At 35.0% G+C, this 20270-nt stretch overlaps 1 protein-coding gene across 1 annotated transcript in view; it reads left to right on the plus strand.

Moving 5' to 3' along the window:
• The window catches only part of Dnah6 (dynein axonemal heavy chain 6), a 275338-nt gene that overhangs the window by 171014 nt on the left and 84054 nt on the right, over window positions 1-20270 (plus strand). Inside the window, exons 45-50 of the mRNA XM_026413801.2 lie at window positions 12486-12717; window positions 14296-14448; window positions 15232-15372; window positions 16744-16986; window positions 18266-18433; window positions 19491-19726. Coding sequence (XP_026269586.2) covers window positions 12486-12717; window positions 14296-14448; window positions 15232-15372; window positions 16744-16986; window positions 18266-18433; window positions 19491-19726 — 1173 coding nt within the window. The remainder of the gene's footprint in view (window positions 1-12485; window positions 12718-14295; window positions 14449-15231; window positions 15373-16743; window positions 16987-18265; window positions 18434-19490; window positions 19727-20270) is intronic.

Consider the following 20270-nt stretch of genomic DNA (forward strand, 5'->3'; position numbering starts at 1 on the left):
TCCTATGACTTCTGGTATCAGTTTCATCCTATGGAGCAATAATAATAATGGTACTCAGTGTATATATAAAACCATGATATGGAGCATCTCATTTAACTTTCAAAACACCTCTCCTTAATTTGTTATTATAATCTCTTTGCAAATAAGACTTACAGAATGTTCCAGTGGTCTTTTTTATTGGTTCTTTTTAGTTATACATGACAATAGAATTCATTTTTGCATAATTATAAAAGCATGGAATATAATTTGTTTTAATTCAGTCCCCAGTATTTCACCTTTTCCTCCCACTCCCTGTTCCCTTCCCTCTACTTTACTGATCTTTATGCTATTTACTTATTGTTCTTTTTAAATTAGTGTCTTGTAGATGAACATGATGGTACGATTCACTGTGGTATATTCATATATGTACAAAAGAAAGATCTTTTTTTTCTTTTTTATCCCCTACCCCCCCTTCTTTTGAATTAGCTTCTGCATATCAGAGAAAACATCCAGTGGTCTTTTTAGCCACTCTAGCACTTAGCACTTTCATTTTATCATTATCTCTTGTGGTTACTGGTGAAGGAAAACAAATTTTGACAGTACAGTATACAACAGAGAATAATATTAGGTAAATTGTGGAAGGCTGCTAGCTAGCAAGCAATAGAACGGGCCCACTATTTTTCATAACAGCACCATCAAATGTTTGAAAATTATTTCTAAGTTCCTCTTAGCTTTATCTTCTCCAGGCAAAATTATCCTAGATCTTTCATATTGCCCATTAGAAAGTATTTCTAACCTTTAACATACTAAGTATTTTATAATTTTTCAATGTTCCACTTAAAAAGACAGTACCCACATTTAATATAATATTCTGTGGAATAAGCAATTCAAAATATGAGTGATAAAAAATAAATCGTATGGTAAAAATAAATATGAGTGAGAAGAGGATTTTCCATGATCTACTACTGAAGAATAATTTTAATGGCTTTGGTTTTTTTCCATGTCATCTACACTCCTTATTACGACTTATGATTCAGTCCCCAGAATTTTTTTCACACAACACATAAGCAAATAAATCTTCCACCTATCCTACATTTCCATACTTTAATTAAATCTTATTCAAGAATTTGTATTCTTCACAGCTTACATTAGGATATATATTTGATTGTCATTGAGTTGTCAGGATACAACTGACAATAAACCCATATACTATCCCCTAACAACTTTTATTCCCACACTCAGGCAGGAAAAGTCTGCAAATAATACCATCAGCAGCAGGAGCACTCTGGTCTGAGAGCCTTCCTAGAGAATACACCAGATGACAGGCAAATCCAGCTTCATTATTTTACTATCATCTTTCTTACTTTTGTGAAAGAGAACCACTCCGTATTTGAAATAATATAAGGAGAAATTTAAAAACCATTTGTAGGAACATCCAAAACACCCTAGACATGTTTCTTTTTTTCTAGAAATCAGTAATTAGAAATCTGAGAAAATACATTTCTACTTGTAAGAGGTTTTAAACATCTATTGCTGGTTAGCAATAGATGTTATAAGCATTGGTTATTAAGTAATTAGTAAATATTTAGTAATTTAGCACATTAAATTTGTTGGTGACATTTTTGGGTTTTGTGTTTTGGCCTAGAATAACTTGGATAAAAGTCTCCTGTGTTTTCAAAGTATAAATGCACCAGGTCATCTCTACCTATTACATATTCCCAAAGTTGTCACCATACTACTAGGTTGGTAGAATGGATCCCTTTATTAAAATACAAGCTATTCAGATTGGATTTTTAAAAAGACCCAACAATATGTTGTTTGCAAGAGACTCACCTTATAGACAAGACATCCAAAGACTGAAGGTTGAAAGGATGAGAAAAATAATATAGCATGCAAATAGTACCATAACAAGTAGCTATTCTCTTATCAGACAAAGCTATTCTCATATCAGACAAAGTAGACTTCAAGCCAAAATTAATCAAAAGAGACAAAAAAGGTTACTTCATACTAGTTAAGGGAATCATTCAATAAGAAGATATAATGATTTAAAATATTTATGCCCCAAACAATGGTGCACCTACATATATAAAACAAACCTTATCAATATTAAAAATCAAATAGACTATAATAAAAATTGGGAAAAAAACAGATAATACCTTGAATCCTATCAGATCATAATGGAGTGAAATTAGAAAGGACAATATATAAAACAGAAACTACTCTAACACCTAGAGATTAGATAATACACTTTTGAATGACAAATGGATAACAGAAGAAATCAGTAGAAATAAAAAAATTCTAACAAATAAGAATAATGATAAATAAAAATAAATAAAAACCTCTGGGGCAGTATGAAAGCACATCTAAGAGGAAAGTTCAGCACTGAGCTCATACCTTAAAATAATAGAAAGATCCAAATAAATAATCTAACATTATACCTCAAGGTCCTAGAAAAAGAAGATCAAACTAACACCAAAATCAGGAAAATACAGGGAGTTATTAAAATCAGAGCTGATATCAATGAAGTTCAGAATTAAAAAAAAACAATACAAAGGATCAATGAAAAAAAGAGTTGGTTCTTGAAATGATAAACAATATCAATAAACCTTTAGTGAAACTAACCAAACCAAAGAGAGAAAACTCAAATGAACAAATTATAGATGAAAAATGAAATATCACAATATACACTACAGAAATCCAGAGGATCATTAGAAACTATTTGGAAATTTATATTCTAATAAACTGGAAATGTTGAAGATATTGGCAAATTCCTAGAAACATATTTCCTGCCCAAATTGAACCACAAGGATATGGAAAACTTAAACAGATCAATATTAAGTAATGAAATTAAAGCAGCCATCAAAAGCTTTCCAACAAAGAAAAACCCAGGACCAGACAGATTCTCACCTGAGTTCTACCAAACTTTCAGAGAACTAATACCAATTCTCCTCAAATTATTCCACAAAATAGAAAAGGAGGAAACTCTTCCAAACTCATTCAATGAAGCCAGTATCACCCTGACACCAAAACCAGACAAAGATATCAAGGAAAGAAAACTTCAGACCAATATCCTTGATGAACATAGTAGCAAAAATTCTTAATAAGGGACTGGGGGTTGTAGCTCAATGGTAGAGCAGTAGCACGTTTGAGGCACTGGGTTTGATCCTCAACACCACATAAAAATAAATAATTAAAAGAAAGGTATTATGCCCATCTACAGCTAAAAAAATTTTTAAAAATTCTTAATAAAATATTGGCAGACTGCATACAAAAAAGCACATTAAAGATATAGTGTATCATGATCAAGTGGGTTTCATCTCAGGGATGCAAGGTTGGTTTGGCCTACAGAAATCACACAAAATAATTCAACATATAAGTAGAGTTAAAAGACAAGAATCATATGATTATCCCAATAGATTCAGGAAAAAGCATTTGACAAAGTGCAGCACCCATTCATGTTTAAAATAGTGGAGAAACTAGGGATAGAAGGAACTTACCTCAACACTGTAAAGGCTATATATGACAAAGCTAAGGCCAACATCATACTGAATGGGGAAAAACCTCTTCCTCCAAAAACAAGCAAGTATGTCCACTGTCACCACTTCTGTTCAACATATTCCTTGAAACTCTACCCAGAGTATCAGGCAAGAGAAGGAAATTAAAGGAACACAAATAGAAAAAAGGGAGGTCAAATTGTTTCTGTTTACTGATAACATGATCCTATATTTAAAGGAACCAAAAAACTCCACCAGAAGACTTCTAGAGCTGATAAACAAATTTAATAAAGTATCAGGATACAAGATCAACACACATCAATCAGTCTCATTCCTATACTCCAATAATGAATCTGCTGAGAAAGAAATCAGGAAAATTACTGTTTTGGTCATCTTTTTCATGTATGACCAAAAAGACTTGACAAGAACAATATAGGAGGAAAGTTTATTTGTGGGCTCATGGATTCATAGGTCATAGTTCATAGATGTCCAACTCCATCATGGCAGAAGAATGAGGCAGAGAAAAGCAGCTCAGGACATGGACAATCAGGAAGGAGAGAGAGAGAGAGAGAGAGAGAGAGAGAGAGAGAGAGAGAGAGAGAGATAGATCTGTTCAAAAAGGACAGAGTATATACCCCAAAGACACACCCCTAGGAACCCACTCCTCCAGCCATATCCTACCTGCCTATAGTCACCACCCAGTTAATCCTTATCAGGGAATTAATGCACTGATTAGGTTAAGATTCTCATAACCCATTTTCATCTCTAAATTTACTTGCAGTATTTCACACATAAGCTTTTGGAAGACTCATAATATCTAAACCATAATAACAATACCTTTTACAATAATTTAAAAATAAAATACCTACAAATTAATCTAACAAAGGAGGTGAAGGACCTCTACAATGAAATCCATAGAATGACACAAAAGAAAGAAATTAATGAACACTTAGAAGATGGAAAGATCTCCCATGTTCTTGGATAGGCAAAATTAATATTGTCAAAATGCATTACACAGATAAAGTGCAATCCCCACCAAAATACCAATGACATTTTTTACAGAACCAGAAAAAAATATTCTAAAATTATTTGGAAAAATAAGAGAACCAGAATAGCCAAAGCAGTTCTGTGCAAAAAGAGCAATGCTGGAGGCATCACAATACTGGACCCCAAATTATACTACAAAGCTATAGTAAATACAGCATGTACTGGCACCAAAACAGACATCAAGACCAATGGAATAGAATAGAAGACCCAGGGATGAATCCTCATAGATACAGTTATCTGGTACTAGACAAAGGCGCCAAAAACATACAGTGAAGAAAAGATAGCCTCTTCAACAAATGGTGCTGGGAAAACTGGAAATCCATATGTAGAAGAATGAAACTTGACCCTTATCTCTCACCCTGCACAAATTCAACTCAAAGTAGATACAAAACCTAGGAATTAGACCAGAAACTCTGCAACTGCTAGCAGAAAATGTAGGCCAACACTCCAACCTGTTAGCAGAGGAAATGACTTCCTTAAATGGCAAGAAATAAAACCCAAAATCAGCCAGTGGGTGGCATCAAATTGAAAAGTTCTATACATCAAAAGAAACAATTAATAATGTGAAGAGGGAACCTACAGAATGGGAGAAAATCTTTGCCACTTGCTTCTCAGGGAATTAATATCCAAAACATAAAGAATTCAAAAAACATGAAAAAAAAATAACAAATAACCCAATTGATAAATGGGCAAAAAATTAAACAGACACTTAAAAAAGAAATATAAATGACCAACAAATGTCTAACAATTAAGAAACTGCAAATCAGGACTATATTTAGATTTCATCTCACTTTAGTCAGAATAGCAATTATCAAGAATACAAACAATATAAGTGTTGGCAAGGATGTAAGGGGGAAAAGTACACTCATACACTGTTCATGGGACTGCAAGTTAGTCCCCATAACTCTGGAAAGCAGTAGGGAGATTCCTTAAAAAATCTAGGAATGGACCCACCGTATGACCCAGCTATTCCTCCTCTCCGTATATATCCAAATGGCCTAATATCAGAGTATTACAATGATGCAGTCACATCAATGTTTATAGTAGCACAAATCACAATAATCAAACTATGGAGCCAACCTAGGTGCCCTTCAACAAATGAATGTTTAAAGAAATGTGGCATTTACACACAATGGAGTATTACTCTGCCATAAAGAAGAATGAAATTATACCATTTGCTGGTAAATGAATGGAACTGGAGACTGTCATGCTAAGTGAAATAAGCTAGATACAGAAAGTCAAGGGTCAAATATTTTCTCTGTTATGCAGAAGCTAATCAAAACTAAAATTTTAAAAAGGGATGAGAAATTCCATAAAAAATAAGAAAAATATCAGTGGAGTAGAGGAAGAGGATTGAGAGGAAATGAGGAGAAATTGGATAAGGGAAGAACAGTAAAATAAATCCGACTTAACTTTCCTATGTATATATGAATATGCACCATTCATGAGACTCACAAAACACTATTTAAAAAAAAAACCTAAGTAAATAGTGGAAATATCAGTAGAGGGAAGGGAACTGGGGAAGGGAAAAGGGAATACTGGGGATTGAATTTATACAAATTTTATTCCATGCTTTTATAATTATATCAAAATGAACCTTAATGTTATATATAACCAAAAAGAGCCAATAAAAAATAAGCCACAGATTAGGAGATTCATCTCTTGCATATTATATTGCATAGAATGTAATTTGCCTACAGTAAAGGATGCTTACTTGGAAGAGATTTCTGTTTATATGTAAATTGCCAGAAAAAATAACACTGGGAAGCAGTTATTTGTCCCCAATAATCCCAGATAGAAACAATCAAATTACTATGAGTAATAATGTATATTAAACAAGAAAAGCATGACATATTAAGTGCAAGATTTTTACAATATTCAATATTCCATCTGCTTAGAACACTTGTGTGATATGGAAAAACACATTATTATGTATCCACTCATCCCTCAATTTTATGTTTACATGGGTAGCAAATGGATTATCTATTTAGATGTGAATAATGGAGACATGACAATGCAAATGGTGTCTATGGATCTTCTGTGTTCTAGGAAAGGAGTTGGCAAAAGATTCTGGGTAAGAAAGTCAACAAATGTCTTGCAAAGAGTCAGATAGAAAACATTAGGCTGTGGGCCACAAGTCCCTGCTACAACTATTCAACTCTACCATTGCAATGTTTAAGAGGTCACTGACAATAATGAGTGAGCATGACTATGATTCAATAAATCTTTATTTATGGACACCAATATTCAGGTTTCATGACTTTCACAAATCATGAAATGTTACACTTCTTTTGCTCCCCCCTACCCAACCATTTTTTTTTAAATCTGAAAATCATTCTTATCCCTTAGATCATAGAACACACACAGTTCAGGGACAGGATTTGACCCACAGGCCATAATTTGGTGACTCCTGTTCTAGACAAAGCAATATTATCAAGATGTTCTGAGTGTGGAAAGTGCAGACCTACCTGAAGAGCAGGAGAGGGTATAAAGATGGAGACAAATTTGAAAGTTTGATTCTGTAATTAGCAATGGCTAAGAGTCCGGGCTTTTTCCTGGAGGAACACTTTTTAAATAAGTCCTCCCTGTGCTCCTTTATCCTGCCACCAAGGATGATAATGCTTTATAACTAATTGGTTTCTTTATTTGACAGCTTTGAAAGCCTCTAGAAGTTGGTCTCTTGAATATAATGATTTATGAAGCACCTACCACACATGCTATACACTATTTACATTGAGAACTGACCAACATCCAGGCCCTTATGATGGAGCTTACCTATCGGAAAGGGTTGGCAATAGTCTTCTTTCATGGGTTACAGTAACCATCTTATACATTCGTAGTTTTAAAACTAACAAAGTATTATAGTTATAAAATATTTTAATCTAGTTTTTTGCAATTATCAGCATCATGAATAAAACCAGATAGATAGATACATAGACTTCCTATTTTAAAAAAAGAAATTAAGCTTACTTTTACATTTCTCTCATGATTTCTAGTCCTGCTGACCCAATCTGAGATTTTTGATGATGATAATTTTTAAGAAATTACTTTTGCATTTTCATTCTTTTTAAAGAATTTATTGACATTATCATTTCCTTTTTATTATCTGCTTAGCACTATATAGACTTCACTCTCATACTGCTCACTTTTATAGAGACATCTCTTTCCCCTTCTTGTATTTTTAAAGTTTATTCATATTTCTATATATCATCAAGAGATCTTTTGGAAAAGATTTGCAGGTGACTTAGTCTCTGACCCTGTAACATAATGTTTACCTCTAACTATCACCTTGTAAAATGTCATCTTGTGAAATTATTTATTTCTTTGGAGATAATCTATTATTTCTGCTATAGATGTTCAAAAAACATTTTGCTTACATCTAAAATATAGATCCCTATGATGTGTTTATATATGTGAATTTATGTTATATATTTGTGTAACATAAATGTTTTCTATTTATTTGTTAAATATAATGTATACTTAAATATTTAAATATTTCCTAGAAAATATTTAGTGTTTTGCCTCTGCTGTTCGATTTCCTCTCCTGACCTTCAGTGGCTCTGCTCCATTGGATTTGTGGGCTCACCTCAAGTCTTTTCTATTATTTCAGTCACCATTGCATTAGTTCTGTTCCTTCTTGTCTCTCCTTCTGTACTTTCTATTATGTAGCCTCTGTGATTCCATTTTTCCTCCTAGATTTTTCCTTCTTTTCTTTTATTTTTCTCTCTGTCTCGAGGGGAAAAGTTGCCATGTATGCAGTAGACGGGGAGAAATAAAGCATGTCCACATGCTTCTGTCCTTTTCAATACTTTATTCACTCAAATCACTCAGTACAATTTCACTCTCTAGGTTCTTAATCAAGAAAAAGATGATCCTTAATGCTAGGCACTACAATAGACATATAATCAATTCACAGCAAATAATTCTAGATTAATTCTAAGCATGGTAAACACACTTGGTCATGACAGGCTAATGACAGACATTCCCTCTGCATGCAAAGTTCAAAAGTCTCAAGCCTTAGGCTTTAAGTCCAGCAGCTGCACACTCACTCAGACCACAGCGATCAGGTCAGGAAACAAGGCAGGCTTCTCCTGGGATAGAGCTGATGGCCGGGCGAGGAGAGGGTCGTAGGGAGAAGTTGCCACTCTCACCAGGGTCAAGATGTGGCCGTAGAGATTGAGAGCAGTGAGGATCATACAGAGGATCAAACAAATGATGACACGTGATGGGACCTCAGTCGGAGTCCTCTTCAGGTTCTCCAGCTGAAGTGCATCCTTGTTTCAACTGGCAGAATCCCTGTTCATTAGCTTTGTTATTTATACTAAATTTTGGGACTTTTTGACCCCCCCCCCTCTTTCAATCCTTATCAGTTACCACCGGATTTCTCAGTGACATCATTCAATCTGGGGGTTAAAACATCTGGTCTGGTGGTCTCCACCCTGATCTTCTTGCCTTTCCCTCTTATCAGGAGAGGAAAGCCTGCCAGAGGCTTCACTCTGTTTATCAGGGAAAGTGACTTGTTAATGTCAGAGGGCTATACTGGAGGGCTCTGTTAGGCATGCCTGGTGAGACTGCAGGTTTCAAACTAAAGTTTTTACAATGAAGTTGGTTAGGCTCAGGCCTAAGGCCATCCTCACACTCTCCCATCATTTTTTTTTTTAATTCATGTGACTAGAAGGTCCAGAAGTTTATTCTGGTTTCCTTCTTTCTTTTTTTTATTAAATTCATGACAATAGTGGAATGCATTACACTCATATTACCCATATACAGCACAATTTTTCGTAACTCTGTATATAAAGTATGTTCACGCCAAATTATGCCATTATACATGTACTCTTTTTTTTAATGGGAGGAAGATTATTTCTAGATAGGGAAGAGGGGTGTGAGGGAAAGGGAGGGGTAAGGGGATTAGCAAAGATGGTGGAATGTGATGGTCATCATTATACAAAATACATGTATGAAGATTTGAATTTGGTGTCAACATACCTTATATATACAGAGATATGAAAAATTGTGGTATATATGTGTATTAAGAATTGTAATGCAAAAAAAAAAGTACATCTCCCATCACTTTGAGGTCACTATTGTTCTCTGAGCAATAAGGGTGCATCCCTTAAGCTTGTTCTATTCTCTTCCACAGTACCTGTCTTGTGAGATGTATTTCCACTGGGGTCTTCAGTTTGGTGGTTAGAATTGCCATCTCTCCAATTTCCCCAAAACCCATTTTTATTTACTCCTTTTTCTAAGTGCTTAAGATAACAATATCATGATTACAGTGCTTTTTGAAATTCTTAACATGAATTTCTAAACTTTCATTGTTATCTTGCAGTAATTGTTCCCATTGATTTCTCTCTCTGAACTATGGTGTCTTTTCATAGCTCCAGGAATTTTTATGCTTGCTCATCATTTTTTATTGGTTTTATTTTTTAAATACATGACAGTGGAATGCATCACAATTCTTATTACATATATAGAACAATTTTTTATACCTCTGTTTGAATATAAGTATGTTCACACCTATTCATGTCTTCATACATGTACTTTGGATAAAGATGTCCATCACATTCCACCATCCTTGCTAATCTCCTGCCCCCATCCTTTCCCTCCCACCCCTCTGCCCTATCTAGAATTCAACTAATCCTCCCATGCTCTCCCTCCCTACCCCACTATGAGTCAGCCTCCTTATATCAGAAAACATTCGGCATTTGTTTTTTGGGGGGACTGGCTAACTTCACTTAGCATTATCTTCTCCAATGCCATCCATTTACCTGCAAATGCCATGATTTTATTCTCTTTTAATGCTGAGTAAAATTCCATTGCGTATATATGCCACATATTTTTATCCATTTATCCACTGAAGGGCAACTAGGTTGGCTCCACAGTTTAGCTATTGTAAATTGTGCTGCTATAAACATTGATGTGGCTGTGTCCCTGTAGTATGCTGATTTTAAGTCCTTTGAGTATAGTCTGAGGAGAGGGATAGCTGAGTCAAATGGTGGTTCCATTTCCAGATTTCCAAGGAATCTCCATACTGCTTTCCAAAATGGCTGCACCAATTTGTAGTCCCACCAGCAATGTATGAGTGTGCCTTTTCCCCCACATCCTCTCGAGTACTTATTGTTGTTTGTGTGCATAATAACTGCCATTCTGACTGGAGTGAGATGGTATCTTAGAGTGGTTTTAATTTGCATTTCTCTAATTGCTAGTGATAATGAACATTTTTCATATATTTGTTGATTGATTGAATATCCCCTTCTGAGAAGTGTCTGTTCATGTCCTTGGCCCATTTATTGATTGAGTTATTTGGGTGTTTTTGGTGTTTAGCTTTTTGCGTTCTTTATATACCCTAGAGATTAGTGCTCTATCTGATGTGTGAGGGATAAAAATTTGCTCCCAGGATGTAGGCTCTCTATTCACCTCACAGATTATTTCTTTTGCTGAGAAGAAACTTTTTAGTTTGAATCCATCCCATTTATTGATTCTTGGTTTTAATTCTTGCACTATAGGAGTCTTATTAAGGATGTTGGGGCCTAATCCCACATGATGGAGATTGGGGCCTACTTTTTCTTCTACTTTTTTTTTTCCTATACACAGGGTCTCTGGCTGTATTCCTAAGTCCTTGATCCATTTTGAGTTAAGTTTTGTGCAAGGAGTTTAATTTCATTTTGTTGCATATGGATTTCTAGTTTTCCCAGCACCATTTGTTGAAGAGGCTGTCTTTTGTCCAATGCATGTTTTTGGTACCTTTGTCTACTACAAGATAATTGTAATTTTGTGAGTTAGTCTCTGTGTCCTCTATTCTGTACCATTGGTCTGCCAGTCTGTTTTGGTGCCAATACCATGCTGTTTTTGTTACTATTGCTCTGTAGTACAGTTTAAGGTCTGGTATAGTGATACCACCTGCTTCACTCTTCTTGCTAAGGATTGCTTTAGCTATTCTGGGTCTCTTATTTTTCCAGATGAATTTCATGATTGCTTTTTCTATTCCTATGAGGAATGCCATTGGGATTTTGATCGGAATTGCATTAAATCTGTATAGTGCTTTTGGTAGTATGGTCATTTTGATAATATTAATTCTGCCTATCCAAGAGCAAGGTCGTAAAGGCTATCTACACTAAGCCCCAGGCCAACATCATTCTAAATGGAGAAAAATTGAAGGCATTCCCTCTAAAAACTGGAACAAGATGGGGATGCCATCTTTCACCACTTCTATTTAACATAGTTCTTGAAACATTGGCCAGAGAAACTAGACAGATGAAAGAAATTAAAGGGATACATATAGGAAAAGAAGAACTTAAATTAGCACTATTTGCTGACGATATGATTCTATACCTAGAAGACCCAAAAAGCTCCACCAGAAAACTTCTAAAACTAGTAAACAAAGTCAGCAAAGTAGCTGGATATAAAATCAACACCTTATAAATCAAAAGCATTTCTGTATATCAGCATCAAATCCTCTGAGAAGGAAGTGAGGAAAACTATCCCATTTACAATAACCTCAAAAAAAAATAAATAAAATACTTGGGAATCAACTTAATGAAAGAGATGAAAAATCTATACAATGAAAACTACAGAACCCTAAAGAAAGAAATCAAAGAAGACCTTGCTTATCATTTTAAATGTAGAACTGGGCTTACTGATGTAATGGTTCATTTAATTTGCAGCCTAGATCCCTCAGGGTCCCTGACAAAATCCTTTACACTTTGACAAAGGGAAAAGAAATTTTACTTCATTTTAAATCCATGAGTCTAGGGAAGACAGCCACCAGTCTGTAGGGAATAGTGGACATATGGATAAAGGGAAAGGCCCCACAATATGGTTCATCCAACAGTGAGCCTCAAGAGTAGCCTGTTCTTTTCTTGTAGCATCCTGCTCTACTGGCCACCAGCATTCCTCACTAGGGAGTACTTCTGAGCAGAAGCCATGTCTGTGATCTTGTAATCAATCTTTCTTTACTTTCTGCAGGATTGCCCGGATGATCCGTCAGGAAAGAGGCAATGCCCTGCTTGTGGGAGTAGGAGGCACAGGAAAGCAGTCTCTTACAAGACTTGCAGCTCATATATGTGGTTACAAATGTTTGCAGATTGAACTTAGCCGTGGATATAACTATGATACTTTTCATGATGACCTAAGGAGGTTGTACAAATTGGCTGGTGTAGAGGACAAAAATATGGTTTTTCTTTTCACAGACACCCAGGTACATATTTAAACAGCTCACTTGTAAAATCAGGAAGTATATGAGTGTTACAATACAGCATGTACTTTGAATAGTTTGTAGGATGAAGTTCAAGGATTATTGTCTCCGAAAGCAAATTATCTGCACTGTATAAAAGGCTTTTATAATATATTTTTATTTATCTTTCCAAGTTTTGTTTGTAAACTCTAAGTAATTATGATAAAAGGTTAAAGAGAAACTTTTTTGTGTTTTTTATGTTTTTCTTAGTACATTACAGTTATACATAATAGTGGGGTTGAGAAAAAGTTTTAACTATTCTTTGATGAAAAGGACAAAGATAGCAGACAGTAAGTAAAATCAGATTAACTCTAAAATTAAAATAAGATTACATTTACATCTAAAATAGCCAACCTAACTGATCTTAAATTCTATAGTAAATGCTATACTTGGGTGTTTTAACTTTAGGGAAAATAAACCTTCTAGAAAATATGATAGATTTAATGTATAAATATTTTTAACTTCTTTGTAATTTTTAAAACATTGTGACAAGGATTGAGTGCAAACACAAGATAGGGAAAATATTTTCACCATCTACATGAAATGAGTTTATATCTTAGTATAAAAATACAAGCAAAAAAGAAGAAATATAAAATAGAAGAAATATAAAAATGCAATAGAATGTGAATTAAAAGTTCCTAAAAACAAATATTCAGCCTAACCAATAACTAAAGAAATGTAAATAAATAAAATAAATAAAAATGCCATGAGCTTAGCATACTAAAGGCTCTGGATTGGATCCCTAGCACCACGAAAATAAATAAATAACACTTGCCTGACATGTGTGAGGCCCTGGGTTCAATCTCCAGCACCACAAAAACAGAAAATAAAAGTGAAAGCATTAATGTGAAAATGCTTATAATGTGTTGTTATATCACCATATAGGCTCTTCAGTTTTATATAAACAGATATGCCATGTGTGCAACTAGAAATGTCTGGATCATGGGATTATGAGTGATTTTATTTTTCTTAGTTTTGCTTATTTATAGTTTCTAATTATTCAAAAATTAAAATATTTCTTAATTTTTAGTATTGCTTTTAAAAATCAAGGAAGTTATATAAAAAGATTCTAAGTAAGATAAAGTCATATTGTCTTGCTCAACTCCAGACAAAAGCTATATTATACTCTGTTGAAAACTCCAATCTCAAATGTTCTACAGTAATGAAGAGTAGACACAGCTATAACTAAATCACATGTATACATGTGTGTATACAGGTATGTATACATATGTACATATGCAAAAGCATAAATGTGAGAAGAAATTGAGAGAAACAAATGTTTAAATAGTTTAACTTGAATTAAGTAAAATATAAATGCTTTTTAAGAAACAAAGCAATAAGGAAAAAGGAATCAGTATACTTGCTAGAATTTTAGGATTAGAATATACTTGTTAGAATTTTAGGATTCTATCCAGTTTTTAGAACCATTTTCTCTTAAAGATAAAATTAACTTATGTGAATTTTAGAATAAATGTTTGCTTTATAATTTACAGGTAGTAACTGTAAAATGAATTATAACAATCATTCTGCTTTCTTCTACAGATTGTAGTGGAGGAATTCCTAGAAGATATAAATAACATCCTGAACTCGGGTGAAGTGCCTAATCTATTTGAAAAGGATGAATTGGAGCAGGTGTTAGCAGCCACCAGGCCAAAAGCAAAAGAAGTTGGAATTTCCGAGGGGAACAGAGATGAAGTAGGACATGCCAGAATAATTCCATGGCTTTCTAAACAAAAAGTTGTCTTAAACTTTTATTTAACAATCTCTAAGTCCCCTTAACGGATCCATGAATGAAATTTCTTCAGTATAATTAGCTCTCTTTGTAATTCTGCATTTTATTTTCTATGTCTAAAGTGTGGGTTCATCAGCCTTCCAGAAAAGTGATGGAAGCAGAAAGTAAAAACCCTCCAGCCCTACAGAGATCATAGACTTGTCCAAACTGGACAGTTTCCCTTATTCTCCTTTAAGTCCAAGTTTATTTCTCACACCTGCAGTGTCCTTCCTGAGAAGGGCTGGTGGGAAGTTCTAGTACTTTTGATCCCCTTGTGTATCAGAATGTTATGCACAACTGAAATATAAATATGTTTTCTCTCACTTTCTCAGGAACAACGTAGCTACCATTCATCTCCATTTCTTCAATACTGTGATTTCATTTATCTACCCCAGTCTTTTTATTTCATCTTTTTGGCTGTTCTTTCTCCTCAAATATACCAATGAGGATAACCTAAATAACATCCAGAACCCTAGTTGAAATGAAGTCTGCAAAAGGTCATTTTTAATCTTTCCAACTGTGAGTCATTCGTTCAATCAAGAAATATCTGTTGGACAACTTCTCTAGTTGGAATGGATGTTCAACACAGTATTTCACATATCTACTGTGCTAGCATTTTTATTTAATAATGCACTAGCCTCAGATGGATTAGCCAACACTTGTTTTCATCCTTATTTTAAATTGAAAAATATCGTTGCTTTTGTCAGGTGTTTCAGTACTTTATCAGCAGAGTTCGTCAAAAACTGCACATTGTTCTCTGCATGAGCCCAGTTGGAGAGGCGTTTCGGTCCCGATGCCGGATGTTCCCATCTCTTGTGAACTGCTGCACGATTGACTGGTTTGTCCAGGTTAGTGACTCAGTAGGACAGCTCTTTAAGAAGAGATTTTAGAGAAGTAATGTGTTGAAAATAACTCACAGTACTTGAATTAACTTTAAAAGCTACTAGGAAGTTATTCATACAAGGGATAACAATGACAATCAGCCAAAGACAAAACAGAACTTATGAAGGAAGAGGAGATCTTGAGGTTAGCAGTACAGAAGTTATCAGTGATCTTGACGAGCTGTTTCAATGGATGATGGGGGAGAGGGTTTGAAAGAGAAGGGGAGAGGAATCAGAGACAGTGATAATAGGCAACAACTTCAAGAAGTTTTGTCGAAATGAAAGCAGAGAAATGATGGTGAGAGAGGGGCTTATGAGATCAAGAATGAAGTCTCTTTGAGTGAGAAATATAAGCAGCATGTGTGTGTGATGAAGGTGAAAATGTTCTAGAAAAACAGAAATATATTGATGATGTAGTATACAACACTAAATGTGTGGATCCAATATCCTTTAGTAAATAACTGAATCCATCAATTAAGAGGCTGACTTGGGCAGAAGGCATAAACAGCTTCCCCTGAGTATTAGGATAAGGGGTACAGACCCAGGTGGCAGAAGACACAGGGGTAAGGGCTCACTGAATTTGTTTGCCTTATTTCTTTTTCTTTTTTTGATGAGGGAAAACAAAGTCATAAATTGAGGATAAAGAAGAAAAAGGAAGTGAGCAGTCTAAGGAAGTTAAGTAGGATATGGAATACTTAAGAGAGTACAAAACCAAAGTGTTAGAAAATGTGGAAGAAATTTTGGGCTGCATTAAGGAGTTAGTTGTAAATTTTAAGTGCGGCACATCAAACATGACTGTGTTTTGTTTTGTTTCCTTTTGTTTTGTTTTCTTTTGTTTTGCTTTGTAGTCAGCTACACCTGCTCAGTTTCAGGCATGGAATAACAGAGAGTTGGGTTTTACTAGGGTTCAGGCAAGCTCAAGAATTAAGAAAAAAGCAAAGAAGTTAAGATGTGTGCAGGATCATGACTACAATGATGGTCCTGACATCACAACTGTATAATAGAGTGAGGTAAGGAGGTCCTCATAACAGATGATTCTGTTTATGGAATTCTAAAACTACACAGTCATTCATTCATTCAAGAAATATCTGTTGACAACTTCTCTATGTCTGGCACTGTCCTAGGAACATACTGGTCAGCAAATGCAAATTTGGGCCCCCCTCTAATGAACAGAGAGAGCCATTTCAGTTTATTAAGCACCAGAAACATGTATAAGAGATAACTTGGTGAAAGAAGGGACTAGACAAGGAAAAATTCCAGAGAAATCGTTTTCTCACTTGTTACTCTGCATGTTGTTGAAATGCCATCAGATTTTCCAGATTGCTTCTTTATTTACAGTGGCCCAGAGAAGCGCTTCTTTCTGTGTCAAAGACATTTTTCTCAACTGTTGACACTGGAAATGACGAACTGAAAGAAAAGCTTTCCCTCATGTGTGTCAATGTTCACTTGAGTGTCTCCCAAACAGCAGACCGCTATTACACTGAGCTCCGCCGGCGATACTACACGACGCCCACTTCCTACCTGGAGCTCATCAATCTCTACCTGACTATGTTGACTGAGAAAAAGAAGCAGTTAATTTCAGTATGTTTCAGTCCATTAATTTTGTGGGGGTTTTTTTGCTCAAACTGAAAACTTTGGGAGTGAGTGGATGATCTGTGTACCTGTGTAGTGCCCTTTTCATCCAGTCCTGTGACCTTGACAACCTGAAATGTGGCCAAAAAAGGGTCCTGTGCTCTCAGTCCAAGGGCTCCCTATTCCTGGATATTTATATTTTCCTTCTATCATTTACATAAGTATCCTTGACTCAATAGAATGACAGGGACATAGTAATAGCATTAAAGTTAAGCAGAGATATGGTCATCTCTGCAGTATTTAATATGGAGGGAAACTTTGTTTTAAGCAATCAAGATAAGGTTTTAATTGTCTAACATGTGCCAAGGACTTGAGTGTCTGCCAAACTACATGTAACTTTTGCTGTTGAGCATGTTATACAATTTCTTTAAGGTTTTAGTAGGAAATAAGTTTTAAAATATCTAAATATCCCTCTTGAATTTCTCTGGAATTTAAATAAGATATTGTTCATGACGTTCTTAGACTATGATCAAAGATATATGAGGTGCACAAAAAATAGTGGCTGACATTAGCAACATCATCTGACCATTAACATGGTCTAAAATATTCAATGTTTAAACACAGTAAAAATGGAAGCATTTCCCAATAAATATTTAAAGTGTTTTTCAAATGATTTTTACATCATAAAATAAATGCATGCTCTTGTAAAATAACTTGACAGGTATTTTTGAAAACTGTCTATTTGAACCAATCTTTCTGACTCATTTTCAAAAAATGGTTCTTCCCAGGTGTCTCCTCTACCACATCCTACTCTTTTGGTACAAGTCAAAATTTTTCACTCCTGGGGAATAAGATTCAGATACAGAAACTAGAGTTAGGTGTCCAGGACCTTGTTTCCTTGGGGTCTCAACCCTGCTGAGAGTAAACAAACTCCCAGGCCTCTGGGGATCCCTGCCTGAACTTACACCTCACTCATTCAACATGCTACCATGAGGAATGAAGATAATGCAGTGTGATCACTGCCCTCAGTGAGTCACAGTCCAGTGATGTGATGTCCCTCAGCTATAACCAGGGGACATGTATCCACACACATTGTGGAAAATGGCATGGCCATTTCCTAGAGTTCTGTTACCTGAAGACTTTGCAAATTGTAAAAATTTTACAACTTGAAGTATTACAAACTGATGTATTAATTCTGTAGCTATAAAATTAATTTATGAGTAACAGAGGCCAGTAAAACCTGTGATTTATAATGCTCATTATAATAGAAATTTTTGTTGTCATTTAGGCAAGAGATCGGGTGAAAAATGGTCTCACGAAGCTACTACAAACAAATGTACTGGTAGATAATATGAAATTAGAACTTTCAGCTCTAGAACCTGTGCTTTTGAAAAAATCACAAGATGTTGAAACCCTGATGGAAAAATTGGCAGTGGATCAAGAAAGTGCCGATCAGGTATGATATATTACCTAACAATGTAGGTGAGGCAATATATCATTTATATAGAGTGACCCATGAGCAGATTATTTTATTATATATCATTCAAATATTAGGTGTCATTTAAATAAATAGTTTTGGCAATACTATTTTTTCTAGAAATTTAGCAATGTTTTTAAGCTATAAACAATCTCTCTTTACCAAATCAGCCTAGTTCTGTCCCAGAGAATTGGTTGTAGTTCACTGAGTGGGGAAGAGAGAGTTCTGAGAAAAATACCACCAACATATATAAGGCAACTCTCCTAGAAGAAACTACTTATTATATAAAAATTTGATCTCTTTAATTCTGTCAATGTGGTACATGGTGAACATAGAACATCAAATGCAATCTAGTTAATTCCTTTTCATCTTTAATCTAATCCAAAGGGTAAATACAGCTTATTATTGACTTTGTTTTAAAGCTCTGAAATTCAACAGGGCTTGGTGGCACATGCCTGAAATCCCAGAGACTCAGGAAGGTAAGACAGAAGGATCATAATTTTGAGGACAGCCTGGGAAACTTAGGGAGATCTTGTCTCAAAACTAAGGGGAAAAAAAAGATCTAGGGATATATATCAGTGGTAAAGCACCCCTAAGTTCAATACACAGAAGCAAAATAAATAAACAAAAAATAAAATATTGGAATTCAAATGCAGATTGGATATCCTTTATCCCAAGTGGTTGGGGCCAGAAACAATTTGAATTTTGGATTTTTCCATATTTTGGTATATATTTACATATACATAATGAGATATCATGGGGATGGGACCCAAGTATAATCACAAAATTCATCTGTGTTTTATATACCCCTTATAGCACATAATTTTATTTAATCGTTTATTGTGCCTACATTTTGCTTGTGGTCTATCAGATGAGGTCAGTTGTGGAATTTTCCACTTGTGGCATCATATTGGTGCTCAAATGTTTCAGATTTTGGAACATTTCAGATTTTGGAACATTTCAGATTTTGGATTTTTTGATTAGGGATGCTCAATGTGTAATGAGACCACCTAAGCACTCACATTTCAATGGTTAGGTCCGTAACGTTGTGCGAGAAGATGAAGCAATAGCAAAAGTGAAAGCTCAAGAAACCCAAGCAATAGCTGATGATGCTCAGAGAGACCTCGAAGAAGCATTGCCTGCACTTGACGCTGCCAATAGAGCACTGGATTCCTTAGATAAAGCAGATATAGCTGAAATCAGGGTTTTTACAAAGCCCCCAGATATGGTCATGACTGTAATGGAAGCAATCTCCATTCTCTTGAATGCCAAGTGAGTAATACAAAAGCTTGAATTATTAGATTATCTGGTGGTATTTCTTTACTATTTTTCTCCGTTTTCATATTTTTATATATGTATGTTGATTCTCTTCTCTAACCTCTCATTAATTTGATTGGCCATTCAACAAATTGATTCACCAATGTTTCCAACATTTATTTTGTACTATATTATAGAAGATAAAATTATGGGTTTTTTCACTATAAGATGCAGACAATTTAATGGAGAGATACAAGCTGATCTTTTGGGAGATGATGCACACAGTTTGTGCCTGTAAAGAGAGCTCAGGCACTTATGATGCTTGTGAAATAGGGTTGAGGCTGAGTAAAAAGGCAGTGATCACATCATGAGAAATCTTGTATGCTACACCAAGCAATCCAAATTTCATCTTAAAGATGTGGTTTTCAGATTTTCTTCAGTAATACAATCCTTTTTTCAATACAAATTATGTAAAACGAGCAAAGCACCAGAAATACCCCTTAACCACCAGGCCTCCCTATAGACCCTCAGGTTGGCACAATGGTAGGTCCCAGGGATC

The sequence above is a fragment of the Urocitellus parryii genome, chromosome 12, assembly GCF_045843805.1.
Source record: "Urocitellus parryii isolate mUroPar1 chromosome 12, mUroPar1.hap1, whole genome shotgun sequence".
Taxonomy (NCBI): Eukaryota; Metazoa; Chordata; class Mammalia; order Rodentia; family Sciuridae; genus Urocitellus; species Urocitellus parryii.